We start from the raw sequence: 19229 nt of genomic DNA on the forward strand, positions 1-19229 counted from the left end.
GTGGGATCTCATGCTTTCAAAGCTAGCCTCTCAGAAATTGCCTACCCTACCTTTAAACTGTCATTTCATGTCTTTATCAAAAAAGTAAAAACTGATTGATAAATAAGCATACCGGTCAATTATTAATTACATACTCAGTGAAGATTAACTTTAACACCAGTCACACTAAACAATCCATGATAAAAGGACATGTGACTATGCCCAGTAGGCGATGAGAAACACAGCCAATGACATGCAGACGATGAGGTTGGCGTTCACCAGGTGTCTCATACAGGGCTCTTCCTCGAGGGAACACATCAGAGTCTCTGGAGGAGGAGACACGGGCTTCTCTTCTCTCCGCTTCTCCATTCCACAGATCCAGAACAGAGCAGATTTGAGTTTAGAGGAGCCCGCTTCACTGGACACAGACCTACAGGAGTCTGGTGAGGAACACAGCGCTCAGAATTACATGTAAACCGATTCAAACGAAACTTTTCTTAAGTGTGACCTGCATGAATACACACAAAGTGCATTTTATATTGCCTGCCAAATGCATTTAGACACCCAAAAATGGTCCAACGCCATTTGTTTGCAGATCCCACTTTTGTGATTTCTATGTACCTAATGCAATGACGTTCAAATATTAAATGTTATGTCAATGTTTTTTGGAGTTAAAAGAATGACAAGTAGTAAAAAAGTATGACATAAAAGTCCAAATTATGACATAATTATGAGATAAAGTGAATATTATGACACAAATTAGATTGTCGAAATTGACACAAATAACTTTTTGTAAATTTCGACTCTCTCAAATTTATGACTTAGTATGTCATAATTGTAACTCATCTCATAATTATCATAACGAGATTATGTAATGAAATGACGTTCAGAAATTAAGTGTGGTGTCGTATGCTTATATTTCACATTAAAAAATTTCACATATCACTCAGATTTTTCTTATTTCCTCCCCTCATTTAAACCGCTTAAAAAATATCAAATGACTTTGTCTCCCTCTTCTGGATAACTGGACTATTAAATAATTAAGCATAAAACTGAGAATAAATTGGGATAAACTTTACAACACCTAGGCAAACCATTGCATGTATGTATTATGTATAAAGCATACTGAGACTTATCTGTTCCTGTTTAGTTAAAATCACAAAATAATGCAACAAATGCAATGCATGTGAACTGGAAAAAGTACCTTCTTTCATTTGAGATGCATCATTCTCCATGTCTTTTGTGTTCTGTGTGGCGCCTTCGATGGTGTAGAGATCTGAAGCCACAACCTCTTCGCTTTCTTTCACAGGATCAAAGCGCGTGTACCACGTCAAGCGACTGATCTGCAAAATAACAAGGCCTTTATACCGGACGTGTGTGTGTGTGTGTGTGTTCTCAAGGTTTATGAAAAGTTTTTTGTGAAATTGCAAACTGGGTTTGTGTGTGTGTGTGTGTGTGTGTGTGTGTGTGTGTGTGTGTACCTGCTCTGGTTTAGGCTTCTCTGTAGCCAGACTAACACACACCACCACGATGAGTGTGAGGAGAGTGAGAATGATGGAGAAGTACAGGAAGTGAACATATTTGATGATGTCGGGCCTGGTGTCGCTCTCATAGCACAGCGGTGTAGGATAGACGAAATCCAGGATCATCCTTATACAGCCCACCAACATGCCCACTATCAGACCCCAGAATGCTCCCTACACCAACGTCACAGGAGAAAAAACATCAGTTGATGTGTTTTATTTATTGATAATATATATTAATAAAATACCTCCGAAACTAAATTAGGAATGCACTGTATATAAAGTGCTGTTCATATACTAGACAGAAGAGTACATTATGGATTATCATAATGATGATGGTTAAAAGGTCAATAATAACATAAGTAGCAATTATGAGACACTAAGTGAAAATTATGAGATCAAAAGTTTACATTATGACATAAAACGTCATAATGGTGGGATAAATTGACATGACAAATTAAGTGAAAAAAATTATGAGATAGTCTAAATTGTGACTGTCATAATTATGAGATTAAAAAGTTGACATTGACTGTCATAATTATGAGATATACTGCCGGTTTAACATACAAGGCTTAAGCTAGTCTCAGACTAAAATGCATGTTTGAGCTGTTTTAACTGAAAGAGACTTGCACCGACTAATCTTAAAATATGTCACTGCTGTGAATCTTAAGACAAAACAATGGCAGTTTTATGCGTTTTTTTTTTTTTTTTTTCAAAAGGTACTTTTGTCCTATTTGAACTAAGGCCTAGTCCTGACTTAATCTAAACCCCGTCTGTGAAACCAGGCCAAAAAGTCATAATTATGACAAAAAGTCTAAATTATGACAGTCGATTATGAGACAAAGAAAATTGAGATTATGAGACAAGTCCATTAAAAAAAATTGTCAGACTTTGTAATTTCGCTTTTATAATTATGATTTAGTATGTCATAATTTTAACCATCTCATAATTATAACCTTTAACTATAATTATGATTCTCCAAAGCATGATTTTGCATCCATTATACACATTACATAGTATAAGTCCATAGTGTATAGTAGGTCATTTGAGTACTACCATCTACAGTATATGAGTGAGTCATATATTCATTCTCTCAACCGACTGTTCAAACATGGATTAATTCAGGAACTCACTCCTGTCTGTTGCGCAGCACAACACTTCTGCTGTAGCTTCGCTTTTGAACTATTTTTGTTGGTGGAGCAAAAAATAGACAAAGCAAACGGCAAAATATCTTTAATACCTCACACTATCAATCGTGTTGTTTGGTCTTGATATCCACTGTGATTCACAAGCACTGTTGGCTGAGATTTTGCAGTTTACTTTATTTATAATTTAACCCATGATATGAGTGTGAATTTACATAAATTACTAATGACTACTTTTCAAAATCTGATGAAAACATTAAAAAGGAAGAAAAAAAAACCCCTCTCAATGCTTGATTGGTTTTGTACCTTCTCATTGGTCCGTTTCCAGAAGCATCCCGCAAGGAAGACGACCGTTATGGGGGGCTGCAGGTACATACTGATGGACTGGATGTAGATGAAGAGCTGCCCACCCTGACTGGCCTGCACTAGAGGAATCCACAGCACTGACACCACCACTAACACCAACACAAACACTCTTTGACATGGAGACACACACACACACACAGCAGTTGAAACAGCTGACTTAACCAGAGAGACAAATATATTAAGTATTTGTAGTTGTAGGATGACAATACTAGATTAATTTACCATAAGCAAAAGCTCGACCAACTTTAGGGGAATTTTACAGGTTAACAGCTTCTAACTACGGTATACAGTGGGCCACCAACATCATAAGACATTGATATTTGGTTTAATTTAAGTTCTGTTTAATATCAATTTGACAAAGAATACCGACACAGGTTACATTGGATTTAAGTTGTGTTATTAACTATTTGACAGAAACTTCCGTTTTTCCGTGTTTTCACTGTTATACGGTAGGGGGCGCTGTTACGCATCTTCTGAAAGAGTACAGAATCAGAATCTCGTGATAAAAACACAATATGTAAGCGGATGCATATGTGAAATAACGTGATCATCAACATTAAACGGCATATAAATCAAATCCACCAAGTGCTACTGAATGAAATGTCATTGTCGACACAGGACTAGGTACTGTGAAGCTTTGGGGGAGTTGATGGACTCAATCTACTCCATCCATGTTTTGATCATCGTTCTGAATCCGATCCAGACGTAGTCTTTGACAAAAATGCAATTTTTCCGCTTTTTGGTCAAAATGTTGCTTCACATTTGTGTTGATAAAAGAAAGCATTAAGCTATAATAAAAGTATTTTTTGTTTGTATGTTTAAAAGCAGAGGCACTATTCTTTTGATATATTGGGGGATAATATTCTTTTGAATTCTGGGGGGCATGTAACTTGTGGAGATGATCAAAAAATGCAGGCAACTTTTTTTTTTTTTTTTTATGCTGGCAGGGAAAGAGTTAAAGAACTAAAATTCAATAACTGATGTCAAACACAGACAGTAAATCAAAATCCAACGTTTGCTAAATATCATAATGTTAACGTCCACACAACAAAAAATTATAACATCAGTAGATGCTGATATTGCATTGGTGTCAAGCCAATGTTGGGTTTGGGCATCAACACTATTTTTATTTCCAAACAAAATTCAACATCTTGAATTGGTTGGAGGTTGACGCCAAGCCAACATTGGGTTTTAGCATCAACCCAATTTTCAATTTCAAACAAATTTTAATGACTATCTAATGTTGAAGTCTTTCTGACGGCCAATTGCTTTACAAATAGGCTGTTTACAGGCTGAAGAAATTGATGAATTTGCCTTTAAAATCGAATGTGTGTATAACAGCTTGTTGATGTCACACCTCCCCACAATCATGAGCTCCCACTCGGAGGCAGTGCGGCGGATGTTTCTCCACAGGTCCATGGTGAAAATGGTGCTGGAACTGTTGAATATGGAGGTCAAAGATGACATGAGAGCAGCCAACATCACAGCCATCATTAAACCCCTCAGACCTGAACAAACACACACAAGAAAAATGAGTTGGCTCAGCCAGCTGGGGCCTGTACCATGATGGAAGTTGAACAAACTCCGGGTTACAGGATTAGTTTTGAGTTGACAAATCCAAACCAATCCAACCAGGCTTTGTTGGTACCATGAGATGCTGATCATCAACTTTCTCTGTCAACTCAGGCTTTGATCCAATCACATGCTGAGAAAGAGTGAAACTGAGGTTCATTTCTCACGAGAAAAGCAGCTCGATTCACTTCTCTCTTCTGTAGAATATTACGAGATTGAAATTATATTAAGATTTTAAACAAATACACAGCAAGAAGAAAATAGCTGTCTATGAAAGAGGGCAACTAAAAGAAAAGGTCTTGCTATATCAGTGCAATTTTGTAAGCGTATTTATATTACTTTTATATATTCGTTCCTTTAAACTGCGTAAAAATAATTGATAAACTAAAATTGTACATGCGATCGATTAATACTTACATAAATAATATCTAAATCATACAAAATAATTTTTACAGAGGTTTCACACCTGCAATTTTGATTCGGACCAAACTGAAAAGTCCGAAAGTCCGGACCAAACCAGGTAGGTGTGAAAGGGCCCTAAACTGAAACATAGCTGGCTAGCCACCTAAACCGGCTTCATGGTATAGGCCCCAGATCTAGAAACTGAAAAACAACCAACATATGTAAACAATCAAAGAATCTCACTGATACCTGCGGGAAGGAGCTCCATCACCAGTTTGGCATAAGCAATGTCCGAGCAGCCCACAGGATTCCCACAAACCTGTTTACACACATCTGGGTCTCCACAGCCCACCTCGTCTAAAGTTCTCACACACACACACAAACACACACACGTTTATATGCATTTTAATAGAACAAACTACATTTAGAGGCCTTAAACTTTGGTTTTTGTTTCAGTAGTTCACCTGGGTAAAGTATCCTGCTGATCATGCCTGGAATCACCATCATGAAGAAGGGCAGAACTTTGAGGTAGGCGGCGAGCAGAGATCCTCCTTTAGCATGCAGAATGTTCTTGGAAGCAAGCGAACGCTGCACTATCACCTGCACACAGAAACAACAACAAAATATAGCTGCAAGCAGCGATTACGGGCCCAAGCCGGTGGCACCGCCACCCTGGTGCCTTTAGTTACACTAAAGGCACCGGGCTGGCGCTGCCACCGGCTTGGGCCCTCCATCGCTGCTTGCAGCTATATTTATTTTTATATATATATATATATATATATATATATATATATATATATATATATATATATATATATATATATAAAAAGCCGCCACCCCGTTGCCTTTCGGGTTCCTGTGCACGACGGGCAATAACGTAACCCCGCTTTGACTGTCGAGAAGAAGTCTGCTTTAGAGCTTGCATCAGTGTGAGTCTTTCTGCTCCCCTCCAAACACACACAGAAAAGGGGGGGCTGTTCGGCCCGATTAAATCTATATGTGTACCGAGTTTCATATTATTACATGCAAACGTGTTTGATATATGGACCAAGTTTTTCGGACCACGTTCAAGGGGGCGCTGTTGAGCTCCCCTGCCACGCCCGGGTACCAGCTTCAGCCCAGCCCTGATGGCCGCAGGTTCTGACCTGTGTGCAAAGTTTCAAGAGTTTTCGAGCACGTTAAGGGCCCCAAAAGTGCCCGAGAAGTCCCACACAGCAGAGAAAGGGTTAAAATAAAGCCCCCCTCCTCTCTCACACACACAGACACTGAGAGAGACTGGCAAAATTCCCATCAAATCACATTCAAACCAAAATATCTGACTTCCTGTTGGTCAGAGCTAATGACTGTAAATTAGAAAGTTGTCCGGCTCGGGGAGATAAATATAATTACCGATTTTTGTTACTGTAGGTAAAACTAATACCCCATTTTTGACTAAAGGTGGCGCTACTGAGCCCCTCCACCGCGCCCGTTTCTGAAACTTCACACATGCCTAGTACCTAATAAATCTGATATGCATGTTGAGTTTCATGCAATTTGAAGCATGTTAAGAGCCTCAAATGCACCCAAAAAGAATATAAAAGTTTAAAGCGTTGCCATGGCAACAGTATTTAAGATATCAATAATTCTTTCACATGTCTACATCTGCCGTGTGTTTACATTATACACATAAAGTTTGAAGCAAATCGGGTAAAAATAAGAGGGTGAATTCAAAGCATTTTGAAAGTGACACACTTCCTGCTGCCAGTTGGTGGCGCTATAACTTTGACTCACAATAGTCACATCCATGTGATCGGCCTCTTACAACGAACACACTGCTGAAGTTTCATCAAGATCAATTAATGTATGAGGATGTTATAACACACTTCCTGTTTCCAATATTCGCCATAAATTTGTTTCCTCGCCACGGCCAAAGCGTTCGAGATATCAAAAATCCCCTGGCAATTTTTCATCCTCCATGTCTTGACTTCATGCACACCGAGTTTCGTGGTGATTGGTTGAATCGTCTAGGAGGAGTATTTTAAATTCCATTGCATGTGTTTTTTAAACTACGCCAAATAGCCGACTTCCTGTTGGGCTGGGGTAAAAAGTCAGAGCACGAAGGATATATGAACCGATGAGATCTATAAGTGTACCGAGTTTCATATTATTTCACGCAAGCGTGTTTGATTTATGGACCAAGTTTTCGGACCGCGTTCCAGGGGGCGCTGTCGAGCCCTCCTGCCACGCCCGGGTACCAGCTTCAGTCCAGCTCTAATGGCCGCGGGTTCTGACATTTGTGCAAAGTTTCAAGAGTTTTTGAGCACGTTAAGGCCCCCAAAAGTGCCCAAAAGGTAGTAATATAATAATAATAATAAATAATAAATAATAATAATAAAGAAGAATAATCCGAAGGAAAACAATAGGGCCTTCGCCTTTTCAAGGCTTGGGCCCTAAATATAATCAACAATCTAAATATAAGCAATAAAAAATCAGCAGCAGCAGCCGCAATAATCTACAACAACAGCAGCAGCAATAATCTACAGCAGCAGCAGCCGCAATAATCTACTACAACAGCAGCAGCAATAATCTACAGCAATAAAAATCAGCAGCAGCAGCAGCAATAATCTACAGCAATAAAAATCATCATCAGCAGCAGCAATAATCTACAGCAATAAAAATCATCATCAGCAGCAGCAATAATCTACAACAACAGCAGCAGCAATAATCTAACGTTACAGCAATAAAAATCATCATCATCAGCAGCAGCAATAATCTACAACAACAGCAGCAGCAATAATCTTCTACAACAGAAATAAAAATCACCATAATCAGCAGCAGCAGCAGCAATAATCTACAACAACAGCAATAAAAATCATCATAATCATCAGCAGCAATAATCTACAACAACAGCAATAAAAATCATCATAATCAGCAGCAGCAGCAGTGATCTACAACAACAGCAATAAAAATCATCATTATCAGCAGCAGCAATAATCTACAACAACAGCAATAAAAATCATCATAATCAGCAGCAGCAGCAGCAATAATCTACAACAACAGCAATAAAAATCATCATAATCATCAGCAGCAATAATCTACAACAACAGCAATAAAAATCATCATAATCATCAGCAGCAATAATCTACAACAACAGCAATAAAAATCATCATAATCAGCAGCAGCAGCAGCAGCAGTGATCTACAACAACAGAAATAAAAATCATCATAATCAGCAGCAGCAGCAGCAGTGATCTACAACAACAGCAATAAAAATCATAATCATCAGCAGCAATAATCTACAACAACAGCAATAAAAATCATCATAATCAGCAGCAGCAATAATCTACAACAACAGCAATAAAAATCATCATAATCATCAGCAGCAATAATCTACAACAACAGCAATAAAAATCATCATAATCAGCAGCAGCAGCAGCAGCAGTGATCTACAACAACAGAAATAAAAATCATCATAATCAGCAGCAGCAGCAGCAGTGATCTACAACAACAGCAATAAAAATCATCATAATCAGCAGCAGCAATAATCTACAACAACAGCAATAAAAATCATCATAATCATCAGCAGCAATAATCTACAACAACAGCAATAAAAATCATCATAATCAGCAGCAGCAATAATCTACAACAACAGCAATAAAAATCATCATAATCATCAGCAGCAATAATCTACAACAACAGCAATAAAAATCATCATAATCAGCAGCAGCAGCAGCAGTGATCTACAACAACAGCAATAAAAATCATCATAATCAGCAGCAGCAATAATCTACAACAACAGCAATAAAAATCATCATAATCATCAGCAGCAATAATCTACAACAACAGCAATAAAAATCATCATAATCAGCAGCAGCAGCAGCAGCAGCAGCAGTGATCTACAACAACAGCAATAAAAATCATCATAATCATCAGCAGCAATAATCTACAACAACAGCAATAAAAATCATCATAATCAGCAGCAGCAGCAGTGATCTACAACAACAGCAATAAAAATCATCATAATCATCAGCAGCAATAATCTACAACAACAGCAATAAAAATCATCATAATCAGCAGCAGTGATCTACAACAACAGCAATAAAAATCATCATAATCATCAGCAGCAGCAGCAGTGATCTACAACAACAGCAATAAAAATCATCATAATCAGCAGCAGCAGCAGCAATAATCTACAACAACAGCAATAAAAATCATCATAATCAACAGCAGCAGCAATAATCTAAAACAACAGAAATAATCTACAGCAGCAGCAGTAATTAAGTAATAGGAGTTGCGAAGATCTTATGGATGATTACAAGGTGGTTGCTAAATAAGATTTCTAAAGGGTTGTTCTAAACTAGAAAGAAACTCGTTTAGAGCTAGTCTAGAACCACCCCTGTGAAAAAGAAGTATGCTTTAGCTACATTTAAGAGTAGTGTGCACATTCAATATGATTAAGTGCACTATATCTTCACAAGAGTAGCTAGATAGAAAGAACTAGAACTTCTAGACAGATCTAGAACTTCAACTCTAGCTGGATCTAAAGCAAGAACTTGGAGATAAATCAATATAAATATATAGAACAGAAGCCATCATACCCATCATGGGTAATGTGTCTTATAAGTTCAATCAACACAGCTGGTCGTTCACCTGGTCAGAACACCAGTACCACATGGAGGGCATGGACATGCCCAGGATTACACCCGGCCACGGCAGGTCAGAGGTCACAGGGTGACGGAATATGTGAAAGGCATCATCACGAGGGATTCCGCAGGTGGTGTTGGGCACTCGGATGGAGGGAATAGCTTGAGGATACTTGTCCAGGACAGCCTGAAATCCCCCAACCTCTGCAAAACCTGACATCGAGAAAAAAAAAAAGAGAAAAAAAAAAAGAGTATATTATTATTGCATAGAAGCTTCAGAATTTCAGTGAACATTATTGTCGTAGACACTCACTGAAGCCCATGAGGATCATGGCTCCGACCACCATGATGACAGTCTGAACCGCATCGGTGTAGATCACTGCTGCCAGACCCCCTGTGAACAATCAGTCAAGATATGATTTAGAAGATTACAAGACTTCCTCATTTCTAGGATTAAAGGGACGTTCACAACAAGATAGATAACTAGAAATAGTGATGGACACTTTCAAAACACTGCTTCATGAACCTTCGAAACGTTTGCAAATCAATTGTTTAGAACCAGTGATTCAGAGCATGTTTCAAACTCCAAAGCCACATGATTTCAGTATTTGAGGCTTTGTTAAGTCGTAACTATTTCGAAAACTTTTGAGATGTAGCTAGATAGACAGAACTAGAACTTCCAGACAGATCAATAACATCATTCTACGTAGTTAGAACTTGAACTCTAGGTATAGACCTTCTAAAGCGAGAAGTTAGAGATACATCTAAAAATTAAACCTACTTAGACAGACCTATAATTTCTTAATAGATGGATTGATCTAGATACTAGAACATCAATATAGATAGATAGTCCATATACAGTAATAAAGATAGGAGGATAGTTTTGAAATGTCGATCTCTGTGAACCCATGAACCAGTGTTTATTGTTTTTATCTGATTTTTTCGGATCAGTTTTATAAATGTGTCAACATTTAATGACATTTGTATAATAAAAACGAAAAGTTTTGATTTACCAAACCCTCCATAAACCAAACCAAACCAAACCAAACAAGCCCTACAATTTAATAAAATAGCACACTACAGACACTTCATATTCCGTGGTATAAGACAATTTGTGACTAAACTTTCAATAAAACATTTGGAATTGGTTTGTAAAAGGTGTTTTTATGCATGTTAGGGCTGAGTTTTCATCACAATGCATTTATACCTTTCTGGGGTGCGTTTCCCAAAGTAAACTATGGTGGTAAATTCCTTGTTACCAACACAATTCAACAGAACTTGCGATCATGGTTGACTGGTGATGCCTTTGGGAAACGCACCCCTCATCGGCAGGCATCGTGGCAGCGTGGCATTTCGAGATCTTCAAAACAGTAAATCAGTTTGAGAAGAAACTGGTTCAACATTAGCTTCGTTTCTCCTATCACTAACTATAAATAATCATTCTAATTCTATTAGAGTAGAGATATCCAAACCATAACGATAACTACATGAGGGAACGATATCGTTGGCATCACTTTCAGAACTGATAAGCGATAAAAACACTGACAGCCAATCAGAATCCAACCAATTTAAAGAGATTACAAGGGATAGTTCACCCAAAAACGAAAATCCTCCCATAATTTACTCACCCTCAAGCCATCCAAAGTGTATAAAGTGTATATGACTTCAAACAACGTGTATATGACTTAGTTTGAAGCCCAAAAAAGCACATCCATCCATCATAAAAGTAATCTATATGGCTCCAGGCGGTTAATAAAGGCCTTCTGAAGTGAAACGATGCGTTTGTATAAGAAAAATATCCATATTTATAACTTTATAAACTATAATCACTGGCTTCCGGTAACGGCCGTACGCGAGTCGAGTTCTGGTGGAAGAGTGACCTCTGACTTTCCAGAAGGCCTTTATTAACACCATTTAAAGCGGCATATGATGTCTCTATGTTGTCGTGCTTTGGTGTGGACGCTAACACGGTTATGGTTCTTGGTGTGAACAACCCTTAAAGGAACACGCCGACTTTTTGGGACTTTAGCTTATTCACCGTATGCCCCAGAGTTAGATAAGTCCATATATACCCTTCTAATCTCCGTGCGTGCCATAACTCTGTCTGACGCACACACCACTAGCCTAGCTTAGCACAAAGACTGGAGGTAAATGGCTCCAGCTAGCATACTGCTCCCAATAAATGACAAAATAACGCCAACATTTTCCTATTTACATGTTGTGATTTGTATAGTCACAGCGTGTACAAATAACAAGGTCACATGAGACACAGCCATCTTCTAACCATATACGTACTTGGAATGGCTGTGTGTCATGTGTTATTTACAACATGCACTGTAAATAGGACAATTTTGTCACTTATTGGGAGCAGTATGCTAGCTGGAGCCGTTTACCTCCAGTCTTTGTGCTAAGCTAGGCTAGCGGTGTGTGCGTCAGACAGTTAAGGCACGCACGGAGATGAAAAGGGTATGTGTGGACTTATCTAACTCTGGGGGATACGGTGAATAAGATAAAGTCCCAAAAAGTCGGCATGTTCCTTTAAGAGTAACAAAGTATCTGACCTGCGATGGTGTACAGAGCCGTAATGCCGAGAAGCAGAACCACAGCGAGGTAGATGTTCCACTGCAGAGCTTGCTGGATGAACACAGCTCCTGCATACATGTCCACCTGCACACAGACACTCAGACAGGTCTATTCAAAGCCGATTACCAAGTCAGAGATGTTTTTATTTACCATACTTACTGATATTTTGGTGAAGATGTAGATGAATAGATATAAAACACAAAGAAATAACTGTATTCTTATGCCACCAAATCTTTTCTGTAAATACTCAGGCATTGTTGTGACCTGAAAAGAAATGGAAAATAATCCGAATTTACATATTTAATTCACACTAATTGCAAAAACAATTAGTGTGTGTGTGTGTGTGTGTGTGTGTGTGTGTGTGTGTGTGTGTGTGTGTGTGTGTGTGTGTGTGTGTGTGTGTGTGTGTGTGTGTGTGTGTGTGTGTGTGTACACTTCAGTCCAAAAGTTTGGGGTCAGTAACTAAAACGTTTAGAATAATTACATTATTCAGTAAGGATGCATTAAATTGGTCAAAAGTGTCAATAAAGGCATTAACAATTAATGTTACAAAAGATTTCTGTTTTAAATAAATTTACTTTCGTTTCATCAAAGAATCATCATAGTTTCCACAAAAAAATATGAAGCGGCACAGCTGTTTTTAACATAGATAGTGATCAGAAATGTTTCTTAAGCATCAAATCATCATATTAGAATGATTTCTGAAGGGTCATGTGACACTGAAGACTGGAGTAATGATGCTGACACATCAAATCTATTGCTTGAGATCTGTTAAAGGGATCCTAAATGTATGAAATATTGTATCAGATCTGTTGTTTTCTCACCCTTGATGCAATATAGATGGGTAAAAACAGCCAGCCCAAGAGCAGCACCATCAGCATGCCCTGCAAATGAACATGAGACATTCACATTTTCCAGAATGCACTCTATAATGTGGTATATTCAGCAAATCAATGTACTCTCTATCTCTTAAATTGTATATTGTGTGCTCACGTTCCATTCATAAGCGGCGGCACCGATACCAGCTGCCGCCCCAGAGCCTGCGAGCCCAATGAAGTGCCCACTGCCCACATTACTGGCAAACAGAGAGGCGCCCACCTGCACATGATAGAAGATGGAAAAGTTGTGAGCTGGACATTACATTTTGATCTGTGAGGGGCCATTTACACCACAACTAAACAGAAAACTTTATGCATTTTTTTTGGCCGTTCATTTATACGACAATGGCGTTTTGAAAACCTGAAAGCCTAAAAAAACAAACTTTTGAAAACGGGTTTCAAAGCGCAAGTTTTTGAAAATGATACAGTTATCGTCACCGTGTAAACTTGTAAACTAAAAGAATTTGTGAAAACGGTGGCATCATGTGCATGTGTATTACATGTTAGACGTGAAGTGTTACTGTTTCCAAAGTGACATCGCCAACTACTGGCCTGGAATGAATAATACAGCTGTTTAAAAAAAGAAGAAGCAGAGAACATTTTTCAAAAAAAAATTGTACATTGTGGTCGTGTAAACGAACCCCTACACCTACAGGCTCAAATTCGATTTCAATACTACATTTATTTTTATCTAACAAAAAAATATTTTATAACATGAATCTCTCTAGTTCGCCAGAAAAAAATTAAGAAATAAAATTTTGCACATAGAAAGCTATAACAGAACTGTTTTGGGGACCTAATAATTGTTTCATTGTGACATTTTCATTACAATTTAAGACATTACTCACTGACAAAGTCTTCTTATCATAATGCAAGGGTTATTATCGTTAACTAACACTAAAACCATACAAATATTTTAAGCTAGTTGCCAATGCAACATTTCTCATTTTAGTTTAAATTGAATTACTAAAATAACTAAAACGAAATAAACTAAAACAAATAAACATTTTATAAAAACTATTTAAAAACTAATACAAAATAACAAAAATACAATAATTTTACTAATATTGTATTTATTTAAGTGAAATATATTTTTTTAAGAATATATACAAACAAAATCTCATTCAAATTACCAAATTATAATAGTAAATAATTAATATATTTTTGTATTACAGTAATGAGAACTGATGGGAGAATCATGCCTAATTTTCATGAAAATAATGTTCCTAAAAATAGACTTATTTTTTTTATGCAAAATGTAATTTATTGTTATTTTGTTTGTTTGTTGATGTTTTCTTTTGGAGACACTGTCACTTTTTTACTCACCGGCCACCAAGTCATGGATTTTCCGGCAAGAAAATATCCATCCACCGTGCTCCTCTTGGTCTTCCACATGGACTGTTGGGTGAGCAAAGGTTATAAATATGCCATATACAAGATGTTAAGCCATAAATGTGATAAGTAACACATTTACTGAAGTAACATTTTGTCACTGTGAAATGATATAGCAGTGCATTGTGTGGTTTAAGTAAACTTACCCACAATCCCACAGCAAGAACCAAAAGGAAGTAGATAACAAGCACCACTATATCTGTGATGGCCAGGGTGGCCGTCGGCGATGTGACCTCAGCGGTGGGGGAAGGGGACACATTGGGATGCTCGGTGGCAGCCATGAGGTCAAAGGTCAAGGAGTTTCTCAGGTGTGTCACTTTAAAACAACAGATGGTGGATAATCTCCCTCACATACACACATTCAATGGAATGATATCAAGACGTGACTTTATGTCTTTACTGATTATACATTATCTAGCCTGTATTCGCATGTTAAGAGACCGGGTATGTTACAACAGATGAATGGCAAATGTTTTCCTACAGAATGTAAAACTGAAAAGTTAACTTATAAGGAAGGACCACAGGGCAAATATTTCATAAAGCACAAATAGAGACAGCATTATACTGCAGAACTCACATTTTCTGATTTCACTTCAGATCCAAATTTGATAAAGAACCCATACAAAAGTCCAGTTTCCTAACAGATGTGATTTAATGCGTGGATTTAATTCACCTATGGCTAACTGATATGATTGGATAACAGTTTTGCATATTATAATGAGTTTCATGTAATGCGTTAATCTGTGGGCGGGGCTAAACAGGCAGTGTTGAAGTAGGCGTTGATCTTCTTCTGCGGAGGCGGTGTTTGATACCCTCTGATGTCATAGATCCCCACTTTGAAAAACCTGTCGTTCGCTGTGCCTAGTGTCAATAAAGCTTTTATTGGACTAACAAGGAAGTTTTCAGTTCTGAAACTTACAGGATATTCTTGTAGTATGATGACCTCTTATATGTCAAAAGCTCAAGGAAAATTTACATTTTTCAGTCTTTAAAACTCATTTTGATCACGAAAATTACATTTTTAAATGTTTTTTCATCAAAAAAAAATGATTCATGCCTTAAAAAAGCTTGAATGTAAAGCCCAATTTATACTTCTCCGTCTAACTCACGCCGTAGCTACGTCATAGGCTGTGTGTAGCCTACTACGACATACCTTGACGTGTATCTCTCCAAAAATGTAATAACGCATCAATTCTACGCGGACTGCAAGCATGTGATTGGTCTGCTAGAACCCCTCCCTGGGGTTTCACTTGCTCCCTCTGCATGTGTAATTGCACGTCAATGCGGAGAACAATGCAGAAGTAAAAACGAAAACCAATGTGTAGCCTAAAGCGCAGAGGCTCCGGCATAGGTATAAATAAACAACGCAGAAGTATAAATCAGCCTTAACTCTACACCCTCGCCTCATTCACGGTTTTATGAATATGCAAATCAGCCCCACCTCCACTCTCTCACACCAGCTCAGAAATCCTCTTGTTGAGGATCATACATTGATGTGATTGGTTACAAGGTAGTTTGTGACGTCAGAACCACCAGCGATTTCAAACCACGTTTTTGAGACCGTCTTTGGTTCTTTGTGGTTTTAAAGAGAAAATACTCAGCAATGGTGTTGACTCATGAATTTTCACATAGCTTGTCTTAAAGCATTTAAAAAAAAACACCACATAGACATATACACATTAAAAGCTTGATTTTCACCACAGGGTGACTTTAATATAATCATCTGAAGTCGAATAACGCTTCTTCAAGCGGCATATCAAGTCGCTGTATCTACAGTAACAAGGAAGCAGTGAATCCCAGTTCACGAACACAGAATCAACTGCAGTTGAACCACACTGTGTCAGGGGCCTTAACCCAAACCACTACAGCGACAGTGAAATAAATATATGGATAACATAACATCAGATGTCCCTGCTGTTTCAGAGGTTTTACTTAGCTGCCCTGCAATGACGAAAAAGCCTAGTGGGCCTTGTTGAAACACCATGCCCAAGAGAAGGCCATCAAAGCCATTGCATCCACAATCCAATGGTATAGACTCTGCTTTTTAACCGACAAACCTTTAGTGCAACTCCAGCAGCAGGTTCACTCAGTGCAAAAGCTCATATAACCTAGGCCCTGAACAGCATTGAGAGTACCTTAGGACCTTAAACTTTTCTTGGTTTGAGAGGAACTCTACAGTAACCTTGGGCCCAAAAAACATGCAGGACTCGCTGACTGAAAGAGCACAGCCTTGCTGTCGTCATCATGAGTGGATGAGAGGAAAGTGGCAGTACAGTACAGTACAGATGAAAAGCTGCAGTGTTGGTGCTTTATCAATCACATGACATCAACATACTGCCCAAATATCAATAAGGCGGCAGTCATGTCGAGAGTAATTATAGATTGGGAGTGCTCCAGTGAAAGGTGGGCTCACATCAAAATAAAACCCAGATCCACTCCCTGGGGCAAGCCATAGCACAGTGGAACAATCATAGCACAAAGACAACTCGGGATCTCCGCTTATATTGTGTGAATGAGTGACTGGAGCATTTTGCGCTGATACAAGCTGTTTCTATACAAGGCCTGAGGTGGTTGGAGGGGGCTGCGTATCTTTAGTGAGCTCTGAACACGGCAGACCACTGCTCTGAGATGGGGACTTCTTATATTGTGTGAATGAGCAAACAAATGGGATATTTTGGCTTTATACAGGGCAGATTGCCGCTTCGAGGTGGGTGTATATGGACTCCTAAGGTTCACCGCAGGTCATACTCATCATCTTCTGACATGCCAAAAGAGACCAGGCCGTGGGCTCCACGAGAGGGGCGGAGACTGTCCCTGGTGAAAATCACAAGTAGTTCAGGTGGAAGCGAGGCACACGGATACTGACTTTGCGTGAGCTCGTCCCCTGACTGTCCTGCCTCAGCTGCTGCTGCGTCTTGCTCTGTGGCTCTTGGGTGGCGGTGGGCGGATGCCAGTTTATCATCAAAGATGATGTCGATACAGAGATGAAGGATCCTGACACTCATCACTTCACATGTCCTTCCAAAGCTGAAAGGAAACGCCATACTCACCGGAGCACATGCAGGGGAGCAGCAATCCAGGTTGGTTGGAGTAAATCTCATTGGCAAGTAATAATTGGCTTCTTAAAGACAGAACAGTCTGAAGGAGAGATATTCTGAGTAAATACCGTTCACCGCCGGCTTACATAGGGAGCTTTCGCGTCCCTATTTCACGCGGTTGAACGCCATTGGCCATTGTGTTACAATGCTGTTATTCCAATGAGGCTTCAGTATTTCTAGGAGGAAGGTGTTTCCCCATAGGGTCAGCTCTGACACAACATTGAGACCGAATTAAAAGGGAATTGTATTGAGAAGTGTAAAGTTGCAAATAAAGTCTATAAACTTGTTATGAATGGTGTTTGCAAAAAAATAAAAGTTATAGCATAAGTAGTAGCCCATTACTAATTCTTCTTACTGACACCACTATGCATTAATGCTCATATATTTCAGATTAAATATAATGAACCCTCATCAAAAATAAAACAAAACAAGCATACTGACAATCAAAAGTGCTTTTTCAGCCTGAAGAATTAAAGCTGAATCAAAGACTTCAAACACTTTTTCAAGAGGAGTACAATTAGTTGTATACATACGGCCATTACTACATAAATAAATGAACCAAACTAACCTGAATAACGGGTCAGAAACAGTCAGAGGTCTCTATCCTAGTCAAGGGTCCATTCAAACAGGAATTTACAGGGTCTCCAGTGAACGAACCCAGAGTTTCTCTCAGTACCGTAGAGATGGTCCCTCTCCGATCAAAGGGGTCAAACTCCACTTGCCTTCATGTAACACTACACGCTGGTTAAAATGTAAGGGCGTTTTATTACCAAAACAGTAATGACAACAGAACGATGTTGCAACATCACTTATACAGAGTTACTTAGTAGAGGGAGGCGCCAACATTCATTATACATGATACATTACAAAAGAAAGGAAAACAAACTCTGAAATAGCCATCATGTCATTTCTCAAACGAATAAACAATAGTAAAAGTGCTGTACTGCCCTGTAAATGTAAATAACTCTAGAAATTTCTTGCATTTATTACCACCAACCATTAATTAATCTTCTATGGCACATTAAAGATGAAGGGCCCTATCTTACACTCGGCGCAATGCAGCGCAAAGCGCGACGGAAGTGTTTTTAGTTTTGCCCGACGCAGTTATCATTTCATGCACCACGTTGTTTAAATGGCAAACGCATTTGCACCCATTTGTGCGCCTATTTGTGCGCTGGTCTGAAAACGAGGTGTGTTCAGGCGTATTGATATTTTGAGGCAACTGAAATAGACTGCGCCATTGACCAAACCAACTGAAACCTGGTCTAAAGGCAATGGCGCAGTAGTTATTTTGTCATTTAAAGAGTGTGTTAGTAATGTGCGCCTATAGGCGGGTCCACAACGCGCGTACACTCAGCTTATTACACACACAGCAGCAGCAGCAGCACACAAACTAGCCAAATATTAAAAATAAAAGGAGATATAAAAAGATTATTATTGTGTACATAAAGATATGGTGGAATCCGGCTTGTCCCGTAGATGCTCTGCTTGTGCACTTTAACCTCGCGCACGAGCAGATCCGTTTCCTCTCTGGAGATGTATTCAGTCTTTCCGCTTGCAAATTCCGCCATGTAAATAGCAATCCGCCACGGCGCGAGCGCAACTCGCTTTTAAAGGGAATGGTAGGTGAGACTCTGGTTGGTTTATTGCACGTTACGCCCCAAAACACA

At 38.8% G+C, this 19229-nt stretch overlaps 1 protein-coding gene across 1 annotated transcript; it reads right to left on the reverse strand.

Annotated features, from left to right (window-relative positions):
* Window positions 1–188: 188 nt before the first annotated feature.
* On the reverse strand, window positions 189–14467 carry slc5a11 (solute carrier family 5 member 11). The gene is made up of 14 exons (XM_079611174.1): window positions 14396–14467; window positions 13185–13289; window positions 13016–13075; window positions 12351–12455; window positions 12170–12275; window positions 9922–10002; window positions 9616–9821; window positions 5452–5587; window positions 5237–5344; window positions 4369–4521; window positions 2954–3120; window positions 1461–1676; window positions 1184–1322; window positions 189–419 (listed from the first exon to the last, which is right to left on the reverse strand). The coding sequence occupies exons 1-14, from the start codon at window positions 14462–14464 to the stop codon at window positions 196–198; spliced, it is 1875 nt and encodes a 624-aa protein (XP_079467300.1). The 5' UTR covers window positions 14465–14467; the 3' UTR covers window positions 189–195.
* Between the last annotated feature and the right edge of the window lie 4762 nt (window positions 14468–19229).

Source organism: Phoxinus phoxinus (assembly GCF_949152265.1).
Source record: "Phoxinus phoxinus genome assembly, chromosome: 1".
Taxonomy (NCBI): domain Eukaryota; kingdom Metazoa; phylum Chordata; class Actinopteri; order Cypriniformes; family Leuciscidae; genus Phoxinus; species Phoxinus phoxinus.

Excerpts from the sequence above, each read along its gene's own strand:
- slc5a11 (XM_079611174.1), bottom strand. The coding sequence starts at position 14,464 with ATGTGGAAGACCAAGAGGAGCACGGTGGATGGATATTTTCTTGCCGGA. Across the intron at positions 5,345-5,451 it reads CAGCAGGATACTTTACCCAG|ACGAGGTGGGCTGTGGAGAC; the intron begins GTGAACTACTGA and ends TGAGAACTTTAG. Across the intron at positions 1,677-2,953 it reads GGAAACGGACCAATGAGAAG|GGAGCATTCTGGGGTCTGAT; the intron begins GTACAAAACCAA and ends ACGTTGGTGTAG.